Source organism: Pygocentrus nattereri, chromosome 22 (assembly GCF_015220715.1).
Source record: "Pygocentrus nattereri isolate fPygNat1 chromosome 22, fPygNat1.pri, whole genome shotgun sequence".
NCBI lineage: Eukaryota > Metazoa > Chordata > Actinopteri > Characiformes > Serrasalmidae > Pygocentrus > Pygocentrus nattereri.
Window position 1 is genome coordinate 18,602,619 of NC_051232.1, and position 21,894 is coordinate 18,624,512.

General features: G+C 39.2%; 1 protein-coding gene across 1 annotated transcript; it reads left to right on the top strand.

The window, feature by feature from the left end:
- Positions 1–923: 923 nt before the first annotated feature.
- tyrp1b (tyrosinase-related protein 1b) lies at positions 924–21,263 on the top strand. Its single transcript, XM_017709420.2, has 8 exons — positions 924–959; positions 4,586–4,941; positions 5,827–6,149; positions 7,666–7,870; positions 11,341–11,508; positions 17,122–17,301; positions 18,558–18,704; positions 20,581–21,263. The coding sequence occupies exons 2-8, from the start codon at positions 4,587–4,589 to the stop codon at positions 20,778–20,780; spliced, it is 1,578 nt and encodes a 525-aa protein (XP_017564909.1). The 5' UTR covers positions 924–959; position 4,586; the 3' UTR covers positions 20,781–21,263.
- The last annotated feature ends 631 nt before the right edge of the window (positions 21,264–21,894 follow it).

Here is a 21,894-nt window from a genome sequence, read left to right on the forward strand (position 1 = left end):
GGTTGAGATGGTTTGGACATGTGTTGAGGAGGAATAGTGGATATATTGGGCAAAGAATGTTGGAGATGGAGCTGCCGGGTAGAAGGAGAAGAGGTAGACCTCAGAGAAGGTTTATGGATATAGTGAAGGTGGACATGGAGATGGTTGGTGTGAAAGTAGAGGAGGCAATGGATAGGGCAAGGTGGAGGCAGATGATCCGTTGTGGAGACCCCTAAAGGGAGCAGCCGAAAGAAGAAGAAGAAGAAGAAGACTTAAATCGTTTTTGTTTTCATCTATGTTTTGCTAATCTAAAGCAATGTGTATGTGCCACAATATGTGACAGCATCACTGAACGTAAAATATCAAGAGAGAATGCAACAGGTGGACTGTTGTGGATGTGTGTGGGGTGGTGGTGGTGTGGGTGTGTATTATGTTTCTAGAGGCAAGGGGCAAAAACTGATGAAGCTAGCTTTTGTGCTTTTTTTTAATATTGCCCACTGTTTAAAACCATTTTCTATTTCTAAGCTTATTGTAAAGTCAATTTATTTTTTCACTGATTTTTGTGCCATTACTGGCTCACTCAGGACCACTGGCTCTCCCAGTAAATGATGCTTTTGAGGCCCACCTGTTATTAAGAACCACTTATGTAGAGAGCACATGCACATTCATGTATAGGACACGGTCTTTTACACTCTATATTTGAGCACTTGGCTTTCCTTTCATGGAAGAAAAGTCTTTTTCTGTCCTCTTACATAAATTTGCCCTTTTAAGCAAATTCTCAGAGCTATTTCACTGCACATTTCTATTAGCATGAGTAGCAGCAAAAAGCCCCCCCCGGAGGGCAACTGATCACGAGATGAAGGGATCAGCGGGATGTGTAGAGTCATGAGGGGAGGGGTATAAATAAAAATGTCCAAGGGGCACTAGAAGGGGAAGTAGGGGAGTGAGTCAGACAGAGAAAGAGAGAAAACGGATATCAGGTACATTCATTTCTTAACATACTGTATTGGATTTTTGCATAAAATATTGAAATCACATGTTAACAGTGCTTTAGATTTTAAATGAATCATAAATGTTTCATTTGTTCATTTTAGATGCATTTTCACCTAAGCCATAAAATCGGTTTAGAAGTGAATATAGCTGTAACTGTAGTCGTACGCAAAAGTTGGATTTTCTAGGTGGAAGTAAGTTAATGTATCTTCTACAGGGAACGTCAAATTCTAGCATTTTTTCTGCAAATTTCAGTGCATGATGTATATTTACCTGCGGAGTTCAACGGAAAAAAAAACATATTAAATTCACCAAAACTTTTAGCGTTAAGCAAATAAACAGTAACTGTGCATTCAATTCTTTTTCATTAGAACAATCAACAAAACCAGGAGCGCACAAACTTTCGCATACAACTATGGCACTACCTACGATCAAACAAACAAGTAAAGAAACAAGCAAACACATACGACAGCTTTGTGAGGTTCCGTATGTTTGTGGCATTTTTACTGAACTGAAAATCAATTCATTCAATTATTACTTTGCGAAAAATAACATTACCTGAAACAAAGAAATAAACAAATACAGACACAAATGTCTATGAGAGCTTTCTATTATGTATTCTTAACAAATGGAGCTGTTATTGTTCTTTCAAATACTTTACAGTCTGAAGACGAGTATCACAAATGTGTACTTCTTATATTTGGCTGATTTATATAGTGTGCAGTAGAAAAGTTCCTCAAGTGCCTTCTTCTCTAATTCATTTACAGTTTTCTTGACAGCGACGTCCTGTGTCCACTACTATTCGAAAGTTTGGAATCACTTGACATTTTTTAAAACATTTTTTTTGTTATTTTATATAATAATACAATAATAACTTATACAGTGAGGCTGTAAATATTGCAAACTATTAGCTGTAATGTACTTTTAGACATTTTTTTCAGTATTTTTAGAGTTATTACATGATATTCAGTGATGATTAATATACTTTAACCATTTTCATTCGTTTCTGTTAAGTTCTCTGCCCTGAGAAATATTCTTACACAAATTCAAAATTTTATTATTACTTCAATCTCAATATTATACAGCTTTCTCTGTCATTTTAGGATCTACAGCTCATCAGTCTGGACATCTACAGTTTCTATTTTTTTTATTTATATCTTCCTTGCGTACTACTAATTAGAAACCTATGAATGGGACTAGCATATCAGAATCATTTCATACGCATGTCTACAGCAGAATAGGCTATATATTATTATTAAACACTGATTCAAAACTTTTTTCCCATTAATTACATAAAATACACACATTGCTTAAAGTAGATAATGCTGACCAGTAAAACGAACCCTGGAATGCGTGAAAAACACTGCAGAGTTCTTTGTTTTGGTTCTGATAATATGAGTTTGATAATGAAACAATGGTGGCACATATTGATGTTGTTGACTTAGCTAACCATCAATGTTAAAACAACCTTTGAATGATCTGCTTTCCATATCAATCCGATATTTATTCCTAAAGATTTAAATTATAGTATAAAGTAAAACACTTTAACTGATCTATCCAAACATTGGCTATGATTTCAACCAAAGGATTTGTTTACCAAAAACATTTACACTTTAAAAGTTTGTTGATGTAGGAAATGGGGACGAAAATTGCTAGTTATATTATATTAATGCGAACAAAACTTCTTTCCATTCATCTTTAGCGCATTTACACGTACATTTCATGTAATGTGACCATTTTCTCTCATGTACCTTTTAAAAAACCTAAAAAAAAGCAAGCAGCATGGTGGAGAGAAACAGTTAGGAGGAAAATGAAAACGAGAAATGTCAGGAAAATATTACAGTCTTCTTACATGGAAACTGTTCAAATTGCTCAATATGGCTATGAAAGAGAGTATCTCACATACAGGCTCAACTTGTGCAAATTACACAAGTCCCAAAACGTCAAACTTTTATAAATTGACGATGCAAAACAGGGTTGGGTGGTAAAAGGTATAAAGTACTGAGGTAATAAAAAACAATAATGGTATTTCATAATGATTCAAATGATCATTTTGGCAAGGCATATTAAAATTGATGTTAAATTTCTACTGTATGTCTGAATTTATATTTTCGAGGGGTCACTGAATGGTGGTGTGGGGGCTCACTGATGGGTGGCACTGATCAGAGCCGGGAAAAAATAAATGAGGACTAAGTGCTACACACAAAGATCATATTAAGCTTCAGCTTATACCCTAACTCTAGCTGCTCCAGTCGAATTTTCAAACATCTTCTAAAGATAAAGGTGTCATTTTAGCATCAGTTAGCTGTAACCTGAACTGTGGTGTGTGGCACATTTGACCTGCTCACTAAGCTTAGCGTAGCCAAAACGCTACAGTCCCAAACAGTAAAATTTGTTGTTCTCAAACCTAAAATAAGCAGGATTTCTTCAGTAATGAAGAAGCGCATCCGATAATAAAAGTTAAGGTTGTCTTTAATGCACAGAAATTTGAAGTTGTCAATAGAACAGCGCAGTACCTGGCATGAGCAATACAAACCAGCCATAAAACTCACCCTTACCTGCTGTCTAACATACACAACAAGTATATAAAGTTACATATATTGAAATTGAAAGTTTATGACCTACATATAAGGTCATAAGTTCAAGATTCCCCGGTTGTTATGTGGCTGTAGGTGTGTGTAAAAGTGAGAAAGCTGATTTGGCTCAGACAGTTCTGGGGCTTTAGCTTATGGCCTTAAATCAAACTCTCATATCTCTTTTCCCATCCCTGAAATGTGTGTAAGTGTGTGTGGAGTGTGTGGCCTCGAGTTGCACTAAAATCTACAGGTGCTCAGGTGGAGCACCCACACATCCACTGTCTCTGAAGTGTGTAGTATCAGTGGGCTCATCCGTCACATATACTTTCTGAGCCATCCGGAACGTCTTCCACAGACGGTTTTATCATCTAAACTTAGTAGAGCACTTCTTAGATAGAATCAAACCTGTACTGTGACATGTGTCACTGTATGATGCGCTCGCTAAGCTAATGTTACAGATCCAAACATCACGGAATGGGTTTAATGTCACGTTTCAATGGCAGTTGCATCAATTCACTCCCTTAAATTTGAATTAGCATCACTATTGTCTGACCTATTGTCGGTGCTTTAGTTAGCCTGAACTGAACATGTTCTAACATTTAGCAGTAGTTCCTTATCTAGTGAACAAATGAACTAAACTTTACAATAAGTATGAAAATTCACAAAACAAGACGGCACAAAATAGTGTAACTGCTTTTACATCACTTATGTGATGTAGTCAGCTTTAATGGAAGGTAAATTGCAACCTTATTTGAGCATTTTCAATTTATCGCTTGCAATTTGTAGCAAAACCGATTTATAATAAGTAACCAAATTCTGTGCTTTAAATTCCCATCAGGCTGAAAGGATTTTGCCAATGTTCTGCACAGCTTCACTAGATTACTGAGTAAAATCTGTGCACATGCACACTCACTAGCCATTTTTGACTGATTCACAGCCTGATGCAGTGGAAAAGCTCCTTAGGCATTTTCTTCTGTAATTCAGTTGGGATTGATCTATTGTTTTCCTGTGATAGTGTTTATTTTTCATGGTTCCCATAGGATGTGGTGGAGAGTTTTGTTGGTGTGCACTTATGTTGTGGTGACTCAAGGTCAGTTTCCACGCCAATGTGTGACACCTGAGGGACTCCGGAGTGGCACCTGCTGTCCATCACCCACCAGCCGAGCCAATGATGAGTGTGGATTTAGCATTGGACGGGGCAGATGTACGCTGGTGGCTGTTGATGGCCGTCCACATGGGCCACAGTACCCGCACAGCGGACGGGATGACCGAGAAAGATGGCCGCAGCGCTTCTTTAACAGAACCTGTCGGTGTAATGACAATTTTAGTGGATACCACTGTGGACGATGCAAACATGGACTGACTGGCCCTAACTGTGACCGGAGAGTCAACGTAGGTAAGGATACACCATTTACAGATGCAAATATGATGCAAATATGCTCATACCAGTGCGCACAAACCTATGAGCAGGCAGAGGGCACATCATTGCACAATGCAGTACAATACATTTTTTTTCTTGATCATCTTGTTTTCAATATCGTTGGAAGCCAAACTCTCAAATAAAAGTGAAAATTGATTGCACTGATGAAGATATTACAACAATACATAATTCCCTTAAAAAGACACATCCTTCACCAAGTTTTGACTAAGTTCTCTTTGAATCCTCTTTCAAAATGATTGCAGTCATCAGATTCACCCGCTCAGGGGAGAGGTCCAAAGCTCTTTTGTCACTTCTTGTAAGCCGCTCTGAATATGAGCGTCTGCAAAATGCTGTAAATGTAAATGTAAAAGCACCCATGTTACAAAATATGCTTAAGAATTTTGCATGCAATGCCACATTTCCACCAGCTGTCTCCACATCCTTCAAACTTACATAGTGCAGCGTTAATTTTTTAAAGACAGATAATATTGGGTAGGTTTTAGTTATGAAACCTTGTCTACCTGTCTGTCTATCTGTCTTTCTGTCTGTCTATCTGTTGACCTATCTACCTGTCTGCCCATCTATCTATCTGTCTGTTTACCTGTCCATTTACCTACCTATGTGCATCCGTCTCCCTGTTTATCTATCCATCTGTCTGTCTGACTGTATAACCATATACCTGTTCATGCACCTAGCTAGATATGTACATAGACATTATTTTCTCTGTACAGAATGTATTAAATTATCTTCACTTAGAAAATTAAACAAAACATGGAATTTGACCAGGTACACCCAAACTTTTGCACACAACTGTGTGTCTATGCGTGTTTCTCATTCACGTCCATGTACTCACAAATCCAGTGCGTCGTAACATCATGCAGATGTCTCCTGAGGAAAAGCAGGCATTTGTTAGAGCTATGGACCGAGCTAAGCGGACCATCCACCCCGATATCGTCATCTGCACACGGCGCTATGAGGAGATCTTCAGCACGGATGGAAGCAATGTTCAGTTCGAGAACATCACGATCTATAACTTCTTCGTCTGGACTCATTATTACTCTGTCGGAAAGACTTACATGGGGCATGGACAGGACAGCTTCGGAGGAGTGGACTTCTCTCATGAAGGCCCTGGATTCCTCACTTGGCACCGTTTTCACCTGCTGCAGTTGGAGAGAGACATGCAGGTGAGGCCAGAGGTGTAACTTTGTTACAAGTTAGGCAGACACAGGAAAGAAATGGCAAAGGCAATTTTACAGCTTTAGGACATCTGGAAAATGAAACAATCTAAACAAAGTTCTTAGCCAGTGAAACACACCTTAAAATCTCAAACTTCACATTGATCATACTTCTCCCACAAATGCACTCTTTCATAGCTACTGTTGCAAGGCTGCTACAGGCTTTACAGTGACAAAAATCTCACTCAACCCAATGAGAAACATAGCACACAACATAGTTTTTGTCAAAATCTGTGAACCAGAGCTTGTTTTTTCATTTCAAACAGTATTTATTTTGGACATCTGCGAATAGACGCTTATGGTAGCACTGTGGCAAATTCACAGTTGTTTCCAACCTGAATAGTTTTGTGCAGCTACAACAACACAGTCCAGCTCTGTAACGTAATATTTTAAACTGGAAACTCACTGTCGGCTCAATGGCTTATTTTCTAGAGATTTTTACTGATTATGTCAAAACAGTAGCTTATTTTTAAAATAACCCCTTATTTGGAATAGGATATTTCCACAGTGTTATAAACAATAGAGGGAACACTTGTCTTAGCACACCCCTGTATCATTTAACAAATATACAAATGATTATAGCTGACTAATGTGTGACAGTTAACACATTTTAGCACCAGTTAGTCTTCATTCGAATCCTCATTTGAAATTTTTAGGTACAGCAGGGTCTAATAAAAACACCAAATACTCACTGGCCATTTTACCAGAAACACCTACCACATAGGAGTGCTTTGTAGGTTACATTTATAATTACAGCACTTAAGAGACGCTCTTATCCAGATTTTGATCATTTTACACAGGTAGGCGAAGGTAGTGTTTGGAGTCTTGCCCAAGGACTCTTATTGGCATAGTGTAGGGTGCTTGCCTAGGCTGGGGTCTGGACCTCAGTCTACCATGTAGAAGGCAGAGGTGTTACCTACTACACTGTACCAACCAACTGCCACATAATATAATGTTGCTGCCATCTTGGTGTCATTGCTGTGCTGAAAATGGCCCACCATCAATGTCACATCTGGTTAGTGGCAGTCCTTTGGTGGTCTCCTTCCACCAACGAACAGGGTAGAGCGGGGCTGATAATTTGTGCAGCAAATGATGAGCCACAGTGAATAATAGTAAACCTACAAAGTGCGCCTGTGGTAGGTGTTTCATGTGCTTCCATTATTCTGTAGACCCTTTTCAGTTCCTCATACTTTTATATCACTTTTATAGCACATATTGAAACTCTTTTGTCCTATTGAGTGCTGACATCACAAAAAGGAGACACAGTGTGCTCTACGGCATTTTTCCCAAGGCAGCACTTTCGTTCATTGTTTTAGTTTTGCAGTTTCCGCAAAGAACAATGCCAGCAGTGCTATTTAAAGTTATGCTAGAAAGCTAACAAAGTAAACATAATCATTTCTCAAAAATATTTAGGTGTCTTCAAACTTTCGAGGCAGTGCTCTCACTTGTATATGTCTGTGTCCAGGACATGCTTGGGGACCCAACATTTGCTTTGCCTTACTGGAACTTTGCCACTGGAAGCAGCGAGTGTGATATCTGTACGGATGACCTGCTGGGAGCCAGGAGCAGTTTCGATATGAATGGAATCAGCTCCAACTCTGTGTTCTCCCAGTGGAGAGTGCTTTGTGAGAGTGTGGAGGAGTATGAGACACTAGGGACCGTCTGCAACAGTAAGAGACCCACACACACATAGATCCATTCGGGTCTCTTAACTCACTTGGACTCCTTTTGCTTTGTGTGACCCTGTACCTAAATTATTGAATGCTCCATTCCAAAATACAAAAACATTTTGTAAAAAGACTTCCGTAGTGACAATCTTAGGTAATTTTGATCATAACTCACTAACAAAAATGATAGCCAGTGTGTTTTTAAGGATCCTTCTATTGTTTTTTGCCTTTGAAAGCACTAAATAAGTTACATTACACAAAAAATACATTTCAATTCAACTTTTCCAACAGGCTCAGTACAGAGAAAGAAATAGAGAGGGGGTGGTCAGGTGGGTCTTGTTTCAAATTCAGAGATCACAGACAGTCTTACAATGGTTGCTGAGTTATGGCCCTATGGAGTTCATTTAAGGCCTCTATACCTTGTAGAATGGAGTGCGGAACTTAACCCCTAAAATCCCAGGCTTATTACATACTAAGGCTTTTTATCCAGTAACTACAGGGACTTCAGTGGAAACTAGCTGAGCTATTCTAAGCACAATATTTCTTGATTATAGGATAATTCTTGATGATATCATTTCAAAATTTACAAAAATGTAAAAAAAGAGTCTAAGTAAATAATATTACAGAGTCAACCTTAGCTAATCTTTGGTTGCCTTTTAATGCAAAGTCAAAAGCCTGTCTCCATCCCAACAAGCTTGTATGAAATCAGGATTATGAATAATTAAAACAGAGGCCAATTTGGACCCTTTTACAAAGCTACCAATAGTCCTCTGTACCTTAAGTGTATTTAACTGTAACAGGGTTGACATAGCTTTCCTAGGCCTTGGTAAAATACTCATTTTAAGAAGCGCTATATGCATCAACCAGGAAACAGGTCAAGCGCTCCATCAGTCTAGGTATTGCCGTATTCTTTCTACTTGGTGGGACATTGGGACTTTATATATTTTTCAATTCTCAAGTTACATAAGCACCTAAACAGAGAAGTCCTCCTGGTGACTACCTAAAAAGAAATGTAGGAGTAGTGGTAGGAGAGGATAAGAGGCATGGCAACCCACTTCACAAAATGAATTTTTTTATCTGAGAAGAAGCTAAATAAATTAACATTTGCATTCATTTATAACACCACCTAATGTCCTCCCTAACTAACGTCATTATCTAATAACTAAAGATGACATGACACTTTCAAAAATTTATCACATTCATGTAACTAGAGGCTGCACACTTAACGAACTCCCACAGCTATGACTTTGCCCATCACAAAAGGAAATAGTTTCATGCAAGTAAATTTGTGAAGCTCTAGTTTTAAGGTTTGAAGTGAAGCTGAGTGCATGTCACAACATATCGAAGACAAACCTGAACACAGTGGTAACAGGCGAACAGGTTTAGCAGATTCATAAAGGTTATGAAAAGTTGTCTCTACACATCTTTACCTATTCAAGCCATCAAATATGGTGTGCATGTGCTTCTGCGAGCCTCCCTGTGAAACCTGAAATAATTTAGAGGTGTCAGGTCAGTTTTTGTGAGTTTTTCCAGACACAATCATCCGTCTTTGAATATTAACGTCACACGGACAGGCTCATAAAGAAGGTCCAGCTGGATGTTTAGGTTTCAAATGCAAATTGTCAAAAGATATTGTGGCCTCTTGGTGAAGAAGAATCGAGAACCATAATTTCTGCTTGAATATTGCTCTTTATTGAACAGGAAGCAGAAAAAAGTCACTTGCATCAATATAAAAATAGTAGGGAGGTTACCTGGGCTGGAGGTTAGGCAACCAGCATTGTGACCGGAAAGTCGCCAGTTCAATCCCCAGAGCTCACAGTACGTGACTAAAGTGCCCTTGAGCAAGGCACCTAACTCCCAACTGCTCCCTGCATGCTACGGATAGGGCTGCCCACCGCTCCAGGCAAGTGTGCTCACTGCTCACTAGTGTGTATGTGGTGTTTCACTGCATGGATGGGTTAGATAGCAGAGGTGAAATTTCCCCTTTGTGGGACTAACAACAGTCACTTAATCTTAAAGCCAAAAAAACCCACTGATGGTGACGCCCCAACCCACACTAACTACACTCACTGCCCAGCACAAAATAATGCATGCAAACACATAGCATGTTTAAAACTAACAGAAAACAATATTGGTAACCCAATAAACAGTCCCTCTAAGGGGGCATGCGTCTCCAATGGGCCACATAATGCATGCAATTACACGTTTCAACCAGAGAGGTCTCCAAATCTTACACAGTGCAACTTTTTCAATTTGTTTGGACAAAATGATCATTAGATCAGTGTTTTCCATGCAACATGTGCGTGCAGAAGTTGGCATCGCATAGCGTGAGAACAGCACAACCCACATTAAAAAATCTTTTTCCACATGTTGCATGCCATTTACACATTTCCACAACAGAGGTCTCCACATCTCCAAAACATACACAGTGCAGCTTTAAAGACACAAGTCATAAATGCTTCCTGTAAGTTTGACAGAGCTGTTATTAACAATGGAGCAGAACAATAAATAAACATATTCATAAATAGAAACAGACAGACATACACATCACATGGCGCATAGAACACATTCACCACACACACCCACACAGTTTTGAAATAATCCTGGCAGGCATGTGAGCTAGTTAGAGAGATGCAGCTTTGTGTGGCCAAAACCTAAAATTACCATCACGTGCACTAGTCAGTTTAACCTCACTTAACCTCCTGCTGTAAGAAAGCAATTACTTCACCACAGAGAGCACACGGTCTACAACAGCACATCAACTTCAAATGAGGTGGCTTTCAAACTTGCATTCAAGCAATTATGTGTGAAATCCATACAGATTTGAGGTGATCCCTTAAAGTATCCTTTATAAATGAAAACTTTAGTTTGTATCTCATGTTTTCTTTAAAAAACGTAAATCACCAAGTAAACAGTATCATATATTTGGATATGAAATAACATCTGAAGGGCTAATATCAGAACTACTGAGTCACTGTCTCTTACTGACTCACTGAGTGACTGACACCCTTTGCACGGTAACTTGTCACCCAAGACAAGCAGCAGGAGATGTATATTAATTAACTAAAGCGATGTAAGGCTAACATAAAAATACTGAAAGAAAGCAAACATTCACTGAAACATGTCATGCGTCTTACAAAAACAACAAGATCTTGTCGCAGTAATGGGTGCAGTAACACAGTTTGAGCCGTGTCTGACTTCAGCTAGAATTTCTCAGCATGTGTCAGGCTCCAGTCCTGATGGGCCAAAACACTGCAGACTTCAGCACACTGCCTCTTTAAACACACCTGATTCAGCTCATCAGCTAATTGTTCAGGCCTTCATGAGCTGAATTCTGGACATTAGATGAGGGTAAATTTCTTTGACATTCTGTTTAAATGTAGGAAACTGTACACGTTTATATGAGCATGTGTGCAATTAGAAAGCATCTTTGGGTATTATCATGCTATTATGCATGCCTTGCATGTGTGTAGGTACAGAGGGCGGGCCAATCAGACGGAACCCTGCCGGTAATGTGGCTAGGCCGATGGTTCAGAAACTACCGGAACCTCAAGATATCATTGACTGCCTGGACCTGAACACATTTGATACACCTCCATATTACTCTACCTCCTCCAGGAGTTTCAGAAACACTATTGAAGGTGAGATACACACAGTATTGAGCAGAATACTTTGGAAAAGTGGATGCCTGAAAACTGCCCTTATGTGTTCAATACATATTCCTTTACAATATATGGCTTTTTTATTCATACTATTTCTTGCTATTACTAGTTGACAGTTTTCATAATGCACTTCTTCTGTTAATGTTTCATGAATAATGTACTTTTAAGAAAAGTGATTTAAAAAAATTTTTATTTTAAATGAAGTTACCAAATTTTTAGCATTATTTTGGCTCTCCTAGTCATAAACTATGCAAACAAATCAACATATCCCAATAACAAAATCCTGAAAATAAATTGAGTTACCATGTTAATGTCAGTTCATGACATGTATGTAACTTGTCATAAAACACACACACAAACACAAGTCCAGTACAGCACCAATGCTACGATCATCAGTTGTGAACATGTCCACTACTGAGGAGATGGCTTCATCGTCCCTCAAAAGAGCTCAGTAACACTGAGATTAGTAACTGACTCAACACATTGATTTATCAGTCTACTCAGGCTTTAGCAGAGCTCAATACCACAGATAAATAAATGTTTCATACTTATTTATCAGTCTACTCAGGCTTTAGCAGAGCTCAATACCACAGATAAATACATTTTTCATACTTATTTATCAGTCTACTCAGGCTTTAGCAAGACCTTCAGTGTTTGTAAAGAAGCTGTTTTTTGCGGTCCTCTTTAGATTACATGTTTACACACTATGCACTGATTTTAAAATAGTTAACAAACAAGCACTGATGTTGTTTCTGTCAAAAATGGTGTACATTTTTAAAAAGTAGTGGGTATCATTTAAAAACATCAAAGGTAACCATATTCTGAATATTGCCTTTATAAAATGTATCCTGGGTTGAATACAGATACTTAATTTCTTTGCTAAGATACACATTCTAAATACCTGTATTCCATTACATCTCTAGACCCTATATTCACATCCAAGCATAAATGCACATTTACAAATTAAATCTCAATGAAATAGATTGGTGTTTCATTTAGTTATAGCCAATAGTGACACTTACCAGTAATCATGCTTTCCAGCCTTGCGAACATTTGTTGATTTATGCTATGATAGTTATCAATAGTTCACTTTCACTTCTTATTTACCATCTTATTTATCATTGTCAACGTAGTTTTTGAAAATATTTACAGCAAATATGCAGATCAGACTAAGAATTTTAGTGACACAAAGTAAAGAGAAAAAATGCCACTATAATAAGCAACAAAATATGTATGATATTATTATTCATGTTAATAGATAGAAGGTGTCCATATGTGCTGACAGATAAAATAAGCCTGTAATTTAGCCTGAGAGGTTCATTCCTAATCTATCCTCTTCCCTTTTCTCTCTCCTCTTCTTGCTCCACTGGGAAGAGTTGAAGAGTCTAATGGCTGTAGGGACAAAGAATCTCCTGAGTCTGTCAGTTGAGCACCTCTGTGACAGCATCCTGCCACTAAACATGCTCTTCTTGTGATGATGATGGTGTGCAGCGGGTGGCCATCATCCTCCATAATGTACAGCAGTTTGTCCTTTTCTCTGCCACCTTAACCACAGAGCCCAGTTCCACACTCAGCACTGACTCTGCACGCCAGACCAGCTTGTCCTGTCGCATCTTGTCCTGTCGCATCTTGTCTCTCTTTTTCATGCTTCATCCCCAGCACACCGCAGCATAAAAAAGACAGCTAGCAACCATGGACAGATTATAGAGGACCCCAGCCTCCACAGAAAATAGAGCCGGCTTTGCCACTTCCTGTACAGGATGTCTGTGTTGGCTGACTAGTCCAACCTATCATCCAGTTGCAGTCCGGGATACCTGTAGGTCTTAACCCTCTCCACTTCAATAGAGACTACCTGTGTGAGTGGCCTATCCCTCCACTGGCCGAAAGTCCACCACCATCACCATGGTCTTGGAAGTGTTCAGTAGCAGGTTGTTCCTACAGCACCAGACTACAAAGTCCTTCACCAGATTCCTGTCCTCCTCCTCCTGACCTCCCCTTACACATGCCACAATGGCAGTGTCATCCAAAAACTTTCGCATGTGACACGTCTCAGAGTTGTACTTAAAGCCTGAGGTGTACAGTGTAAAGAGAAAGGGGAAACGTACAGTGCCTTGTGGTGCTCTTGTGCTGTTAATTACAGTCTCTGATGTTCAGTCCTTCATGCTTGCCAGCTTATCTCTCAATTGGAGAGGCTGAATGGTGTTAAAGGCACTGGAAAAATGAAAGAACATGACTCTTACAGCACTATCATCCATGTCCAGATGAGTGTGGGCCCAGAGGAGAAAGAATAGCATGGCATCCTCTTCTCCCACTTTTTCCCTGTAGGTGAACTGCAGGGGGTCCATTGTGTGTTGAACCTGGGGTCTGAGAAGGTGTAGAAGCTAGCGCTCCAGGGTCTTCATGACGTGCAATGTTGGAGCCTGAAGTCATTGAGTTCACTGGGTAGCCCCCTCATGGGCACTGAAATGAGGCATGATGTCTTCCACAGTGTTGGAAACCTCTCCAAGTGCAGACTCAAGTTGAAAATGTGCTGTAGAGGTGCCCCCAGCTCAGCAGCACAGGACTTTAGTAGTTTAGGACACACTTTGTCCAGTCCAGCTGTTTTTCCGTGGATTTTCCTTAGTTCACGTTTAACATGATCTGTAGTGAAGATTTGCAGATGGGAAGAAGGTGGAGCTACAGTGGGCCTGCAGATCAGATCTAATGTGATACTGTGAAAAGGGGGGGGGGGGGGGGGGGTGGCTGTGTGGTTTGTGCTGAACTCAGTGCTTCTCTCTCCGTAACCTTCTAAATCACTCTTCATCCTCTGCTTACAGCCTGTAATGGGCATCATACAATTCCATTTCTTCCTCATGTTATTCTCCCTTAACTTCTGCTCCACCTTCTTCCTGTAAGACTCTCTCAAGTGGACTTTCGGCTTCATGAGACCATTTCCTGAAGGAGCGTGTAGTTACAGGTTGTCTTTGGACATGGAGCTTGTACTGAGGCTACAGGTAGACCAGGTTGTGATCAGATTTCTCCAGTGGGGCAGGGGTCTGGCAAGGTATGCATCCTTCACATTGGCGTGAAGGAAATCGATTTTCCTGCTCTTCCTAGTGGGGCAGTCTACATAGTGGTAAAAAGCAGTGAGCTCTGAGTCCAGTATACACCCACACACACATATCTTCTAAGTCGCTTCTACTTCTGGCTCCCAAGGGGTGCTGGAGCCTATCCTAGCTGTCATTGGGCAAAAGGTAGGATACACCCTGGACAGGTTGCCAGACCATTGCACACACATTCACACCAAGAGGCAATTTAGCATGTCCAAACAGCCTGACTGCATGTCTTTGGACTGTGGGAGGAAACCCACACAGACTCAGGGAGAACATGCAAACTCCACACAGAGAGGACCATGGTCGCCCAGCCAGGGACTCAAACCCAGGCCCTCCTTGCTGTGAGGCGACAGCACTACCCACCATGCCACTTTTATACTTTATATATACTATATATATATATATATATATATATATATATATATATATATATATATATATATATATACATACATACATATATATATATATATATATATATATATATATATATATATATATATATATAATTGTAGGTGTACATTATTCACAGTGTTACATTTGAATACTAAAAATTAGTCTCACAGTCAAAAAATAAAAAAACAATGAAGTATTCAGACTGGATTATAAGAGAGATAATAATAAGCTAAATATATAAAATACAATCATTAATAAGGGTGTTTTACTTTAGGGTACTTTCCGTAACCCCTAAATGTCAACTTGTGAAAATAACTTCTTTTTTTCAAATTGGTGCTACACACTTTTCTCATTTTTTAAAAGTCAAATTGAAACATTAAAATGTATTATGAGTTTAATCTGTAAATAAGGAAGCTTCATTCAAAAAATGCTCCCCAATGTTTTCATGTCACTCCCAAGACATAGGGGGTGTCCCAAAGCCTGGTGAGCTCTCTAAGTAGCCACTGTCTACATAGGCAGCTGTCTAAGTAGGCAGCGTTCCAACCATCATCTAACCTTATAAAACAGATTAGGCAACTATGACATCACCGCTTGTTCCCGCCCACTGCACAAGACTGGCTTTACTTACTTCAGCCGTCACAATTACATTTAGCCAACATGCACCTTGCTCTGACGGTTTATATAGAATGAAACAGCAAAATAGACAACAGTTGTGTTCAAATGCTGAAATGAAAGAATTTGAGTGCTACTTGCTGCTCTTAAACAGTTTAAATTTACAAATGTAAACTTTCCTCCAAGCACTCTGATGGAGGAAAAATCAACAGTAAACCGAGGTTCATTAATCTCCTAAATCCTCTTGGTGCCCGTTTGAGAAAATTATTTTTAAAAGCAGTTATGGTTTTATTTGTTTTAATAAGACATGCACATTAATACATACATCAAACTGAAATCTACACAAACCACACACAACTGCAGAAAACCGCGAAAACAAAATCAAACTGGGTTTTTTCCTTTTTTTAGAGGACAAGTAAAGTCCTCTAAAAATATCCAACATTATTCAACTAAAATTGTAACCAGATTAGTTAAGTGCTCAACCACACAAGCAAATTGCTTCTACTTACTGTAAGTTATGATTCGCGGTTATATTTTGCCCTATAACTGAGCGTGCATGACTAACTCACTGGTGTCGAGCCATAACTGCAGAGACTGGCTGTAGGTTTTCATGATTAATCGTTTTCCTGATTTAGAGGAATCAGGGGAGCTCCTGCGGGTTTCCAATGAAACCAGCAGCTACAGCCTTTGTGCAGAAGATTTGACAACCGCTGATCTAACTGGTGAACCAACACCCCTAACTTTCTTACTTCCCAGCTGCCAAAGCAGAGCTTTTCTCCCCGATACGCAGCTTCTGTCTCTATACGTTGATCTGCTCCCTGAAAAGGGGGAACTACTCATGTACGTGAAAAACCTGTCACTAGTTAAGCTACTTGGTCATTAGCCAGCAAGTTTGCTAGCTAATGCTAACTGGCTATTCAAAACGAGCCTAAAGCTTCTAAATCCGCTAGCATGCATGCTAATGCATGCTGGGGCCAGTCATGGGCTGGAGGTTAGGGAACCAGCCTCCTGAGGAAGCACCCAGTGCTCTCGATAGTCAGTCAAAGTGAGATACTTTATTAGACAGCATATTTCAGATATCTAAGAACTGAGACAGCCTTCTTGTCTGGAGCACGCATGTTGTGAAGTAAAATGCTGTCTATGTGGAGAGCCATATTTTAGCCACACCCATGTATTTTACAATATTTTCCCCTCTTGGCCACATGATGACCAGCACAATAAGCCAAAGTAATTCTGAAGCAGTCACTACGGAAACATTTAGGAAAGTCTCGGTAGCGTTATAGTTGTTTTGGTGTTGAGTCATCAATGCCAAACTATATCGTACAGCCCTGACACATTACACTGCACTACTACTGACATCCTACTTGTGCATCTCTAAGTTGGAGCTACTGTTAAACACACACACACACACACACACACACACACACACACACACACACACACACACACACACACACACACAGGCATATACCATTTGTGTTTTGTGTTTTAGGTTACAGTGCCCCCCAGGGGGAGTATGACCCAGTGGTGCGGAGTCTACACAACCTGGCTCACCTGTTTCTGAACGGGACAGGCGGTCAGACGCATCTGTCCCCCAACGACCCCATCTTCGTCCTGCTGCACACTTTCACTGATGCCATCTTCGACGAGTGGCTCCAGAGACACAGTCCTGGTACACACACACACACACACATACTACATACAGTACCATTAAAAAGTTAAATAACACAAAAACAATCTGGTTGCAGATACATGTATAAAATGATTCTAATGTGTTAGTCCTCTACAGCTGTACAGGGTTGAAATCATTTGTACACCACTAGGAAGCTTTTAGGTAGTGGTGGGCGAAGTACACAAATGATGTACTTGAGTTAAAGTAGAGATACCCAAGGTAAAATATTACTCCAGTAAAAGGAGAAGTTCCTCCCTTTAGACCTCCCCTTGAGTAAAAGAACTAAAGTACCTATCTTCAAATGTGCTTAAATATAGAATGTAGAAATACTACACGATTACATATGACTCTAATGTGTTGTTACCATTTTTGTAACAAGCTTTCTTCATGAACTCATTTCAGGTGAAAGTCCTCCAGCGTCTCTCTTGGTAAACCAGTCTTTTAATAGAATGTCATTAATTAGTGACGCTGACGTCTATTAAAATGATCATAAACACAAAACACTGAAGGTAAACAGTTTCCATCAGGGAGAACCGAGTGGCTCTGAAATCACTTTTTGCAAACAAGCAAAGTTTCAGTTTATGATTTATTTGCAACTTAGTTCCAAGTTTAAGTTGAATAAAAAACTTTAAACACAGGATCTCAAATGAGTTTCCTTTACTGTATTGATCTGTAGGTCTCTGTTCACAAACATAAACCAGCCCAAACTAACTTGCTATAAAATGAAAGTGTTTATATAAATTCAGAAAAAAGCAAGAAAAGAAAAGAAAAAACTACTTAAGTACAGTAACTAATTACATTTGCTTTGTTATTGTTCTGCTTTTAGGTGTATCTACACCTGTACTCCATTTTATCAGGTCATTGGATCAGGCCACTACATTGGATCATCATTTCATATAACTTTTCAATGAAGTAGCTGCTGCGTAAGCAATATCTAAAGCATTTTAAAGGCAGATCAACCTATGTCTCATTAGTCTCCAGCACCATGAGTGCCCAAGCTTTTGTTCCTTCTAAAGAATGAAACACCTCCTCAACCACTCAGGCAGCCGTTGTTATCTTATTTGCCTGTAATTAATTGAAGATCCTTTGAGAATATAAAGAAATATAAAGAAATTAAGTTTCGCCAACCTGAAAAAAGGCTCTGTGCATGGGGGACTAAAAACAGAGAAATAAATAACAGATAAAAGTCCCATGGTGTCTGTAAGGATAAAATTGCCCATTGACCCAATCTACATACCTCACACCTTATGTTGCAGGCACAGCGGTGTACCCTGAAGAGAACGCTCCCATTGGTCACAACCGGAACTTCAACATGGTTCCTTTCTGGCCACCAATCACAAATGCAGAAATGTTCGTATCTGCTCCTGGGGCTTTGGGATACACCTATGAGGTTGAATGGCCAAGTAAGTGGCAGATCTTTGTTATTCTGTTAATAACAACTTAAAACAAATTGTTACTGAAATTCAACACACACAAAACACATACCGAACAATAAAATCAATTTTTTTAGCTTGCTGTTTTATTTATCCTTTTCAATAAACATAATAAACATACGATATTAAAGAAAATAGACTCTATAGAACTTTCTAATATGATTTCAGTATGTAAGTCACTGTATGTGCCCAAGTTCTCAATAATAGAGAACAGTTGGTCATTCAGGGCAATGAATTCCATTATTTTTTAGTAGCGGCCACTGATACCAGCACTTAAATGCAGTATCAGTATCGACAATGGGGATACAGATACCTATGAAATGGTTCCAAGCAGACATTGTTTTCACTGTTGATCTGCTGCTACTCAAATTGTTTGAATGTGTCTAATACTCATTTCAATTATTTAGAAAATCTTAGACTTTTGACTTTCTTGCTGTAGTCCTAGTAAATTGTTTTTGGGTTTTTTGGGCAAAATGTTTGGTTCTTTTTTCTCTTTCGGTGGGAGCAATTTTGGTGCATCTGTACTAATTGTCCCATCCATCCATCCATCCATTTTCTAAGCCGCTTCTCTGTCAGGGTCGCGGGGGGATGCTGGAGCCTATCCCAGCAGTCTTCGGGCGGAAGGCAGGATACACCATGGACAGGTGTCCCATTAACCAAAATACAGTTGGTCAACCAAAACAACTTCAGTATCTGAAGTTCGTTTTTAGTTTAGCAGTGGACGACTGGGGTCCTTTCTGTATAGTTTGCCAGTATCTGCATAGGTTTCCAGTGGGTGTTCAGATTTCCTCCCACAGTCCAAACATATGCAGTCAGAGCAATTGGAGATACTAAATTTCCCCTAGGTGTGTGTGTGTGTGTGTGTGTGTGTGTGTGTGAATGTGTATGTCTCTGCTTTGTAATGGACTGGCAACCTGTCCAGGGTGTTTTCTGCCCTTCATCCAATGAGCGCTGAGATAAGCTTCAGCATCCCCACAACCCAGGAAGATATCACTGTTGTCGGATCAAAACATCGTATCTCCAAAATGACAACTTTACCGGAGAAGGAAAAAACTTACCTTACTTTTAATGTAAGTCAATTCAACCAGACATATTTCCAAGTCATTTTGGGTCATTTCTGTTGGTCCATTTATCATAAAATTTACATACATCATATAGAAAAACTGGTATTTTCAAATAATGTCGAAAACTGAAAAAGACAAAAATGAAGATACGAGATTTTGTTCTGACAGCAGTGATAAGCATCTTAGGTGATGAATCAGTGAGAGAGTTTTGCAGAGGACCTGCGAGGCTAATGTAATTAACAAGTGATAGAAGCTTGTACTGCACCAATTAGCATCACGTTAACTACATGCCCAAATCATCACACTTGCCTCAAAGTGTGACTTGCTTATGTAGTTTCTAAGACTGTTTGGCACACTTATCTACAAAAATGTTTTAAAAATGTATTGCCTTAAAAATGTAAAACTCTTTACATTTCGGGTTCCCATTACCACCACAATTGTGAACAATTCTGACTCAGTAAAGTTCCCTAGAACAGGACATTTTGCACCAAACCACTCTGAATGACTGTTTACATAATAAGCATTGACTTATGCTGAAATTGAGAAATTGGTGGAATTCCTCTTTAAATGACCTGCTAATGTAAACGACTGGGCAACAAATGTCATATTGACCAGTGAAAATAAAATACCAGATGAGAAATCAAGGTATTTTATAAGGTGCAGATCTATTGTAATAAATCCAGATATATATAATACTATACTAATACTATAATGCTAACTACAACAAAATTAGTGCTCTTGGATGTCAGTGTGGGTACTCACCTCTATCTGTTTCGTTCCAGCTCGGCCTTTCACGCTTTCCGAAATCCTCACCATAGCGATTGTTGTGGTGGTGCTGGTGGTGATTGTGGTCGGTGGAGTCATCATCTGTGTTGTGCGAGCGTATGGCTCACTGGATGGGTTGGAACCACTGCTTAGAGATCACTATCGTCGCTACTCAGAAGAGGAACGGCTAGTGGGACAGTCCAAGTCTGAAATCTGAGAAAGAATTGCACTGAATGCTATTAATATATTTTACGTTTCCACCAGAGCTCTTAAAAATAAAGGTGCCAAAAAGTGCTCTGCAGAGCAATGCCACGGAAACAAAACACTATTTTTTAAAGCTCTTTAAGAATTTTGTAAATGAGAAGTGCAAAGTGTAAAGAGCCTTTTTAAAGATTGAGGAACCCTAGATCTAAGCTGAGAACGTATTTTTAAGTGCTTGTCAGAGTCTGTGGGAGCCACAAGAGGGTTTTCTGGCACACCATGTGGCTCTATGCCTAAATACGTTTTATATTTTCAGGAGACACTGACAATCAGAGGTTCACTATGACCTTTTTATACTTTCTGTATACTTTCTGCTAAAATAAAGTTCAAGGCTAGCTGTTTCATTTTGTCAATATAGACGTATATAAAAGTATCTGTAAGGTAGCTGAAGTTAAAACAGTACAAATGGCTTTGAATACATTGTGCATTCTTTTTTTTATCAAAGTCTTTTTATTGTCTTACAATAGGCAAAATACCAACAATCCCACTCCCAAGTTCCACCCACATCCGCCCCGCCCTCAGACCTGTAACAAAATCATGTATGCTGTGCAATATTTATATAAAACTAAGACACATAGCATTTCCAGATAAAAAAAATGAATAAAAAAAATAAAGATGTGCAAATAAAAAGAAAATGACTTATTATGGGTTCAGATTCTCAACTTCCATATTCTCCAGGAAAACTAAGAAGGGCTGCCAGATTGCATAAAATCTCTGTACAGACCCTTGAAGAACATATCTTCTCAAGCTTGAGATATTGCGTAATCTCTTTGATCAATTGAGAGTAAGTGGGGGGATGAGGATCTTTCCACCTAAACAGTATCAGTCGCCTGGCTAATAAAGTGCAGAAGGCTAAAATATTGCCTTTATATGTACTCAGATGAGAGTACACCAAATAATGCAGTATAAATGGGAATAGTCTACTGGGATTTCTAAAATTCTTGAAAGAGTATTGAAAATAGGCTGCCAGAATTGATATAGTTTTGAACATGTCCAAAACGTGTAATATATGAACTAAACTTCTCTTTACTAATTTTGAAAGGGGTTAATCTATAGTGAATGCCTTTGCC

Excerpts from the sequence above, each read along its gene's own strand:
- tyrp1b (XM_017709420.2), top strand. The coding sequence starts at position 4,587 with ATGTGGTGGAGAGTTTTGTTGGTGTGCACTTATGTTGTGGTGACTCAA. Across the intron at positions 6,150-7,665 it reads AGTTGGAGAGAGACATGCAG|GACATGCTTGGGGACCCAAC; the intron begins GTGAGGCCAGAG and ends GTCTGTGTCCAG. Across the intron at positions 17,302-18,557 it reads GCTCCAGAGACACAGTCCTG|GCACAGCGGTGTACCCTGAA; the intron begins GTACACACACAC and ends CTTATGTTGCAG.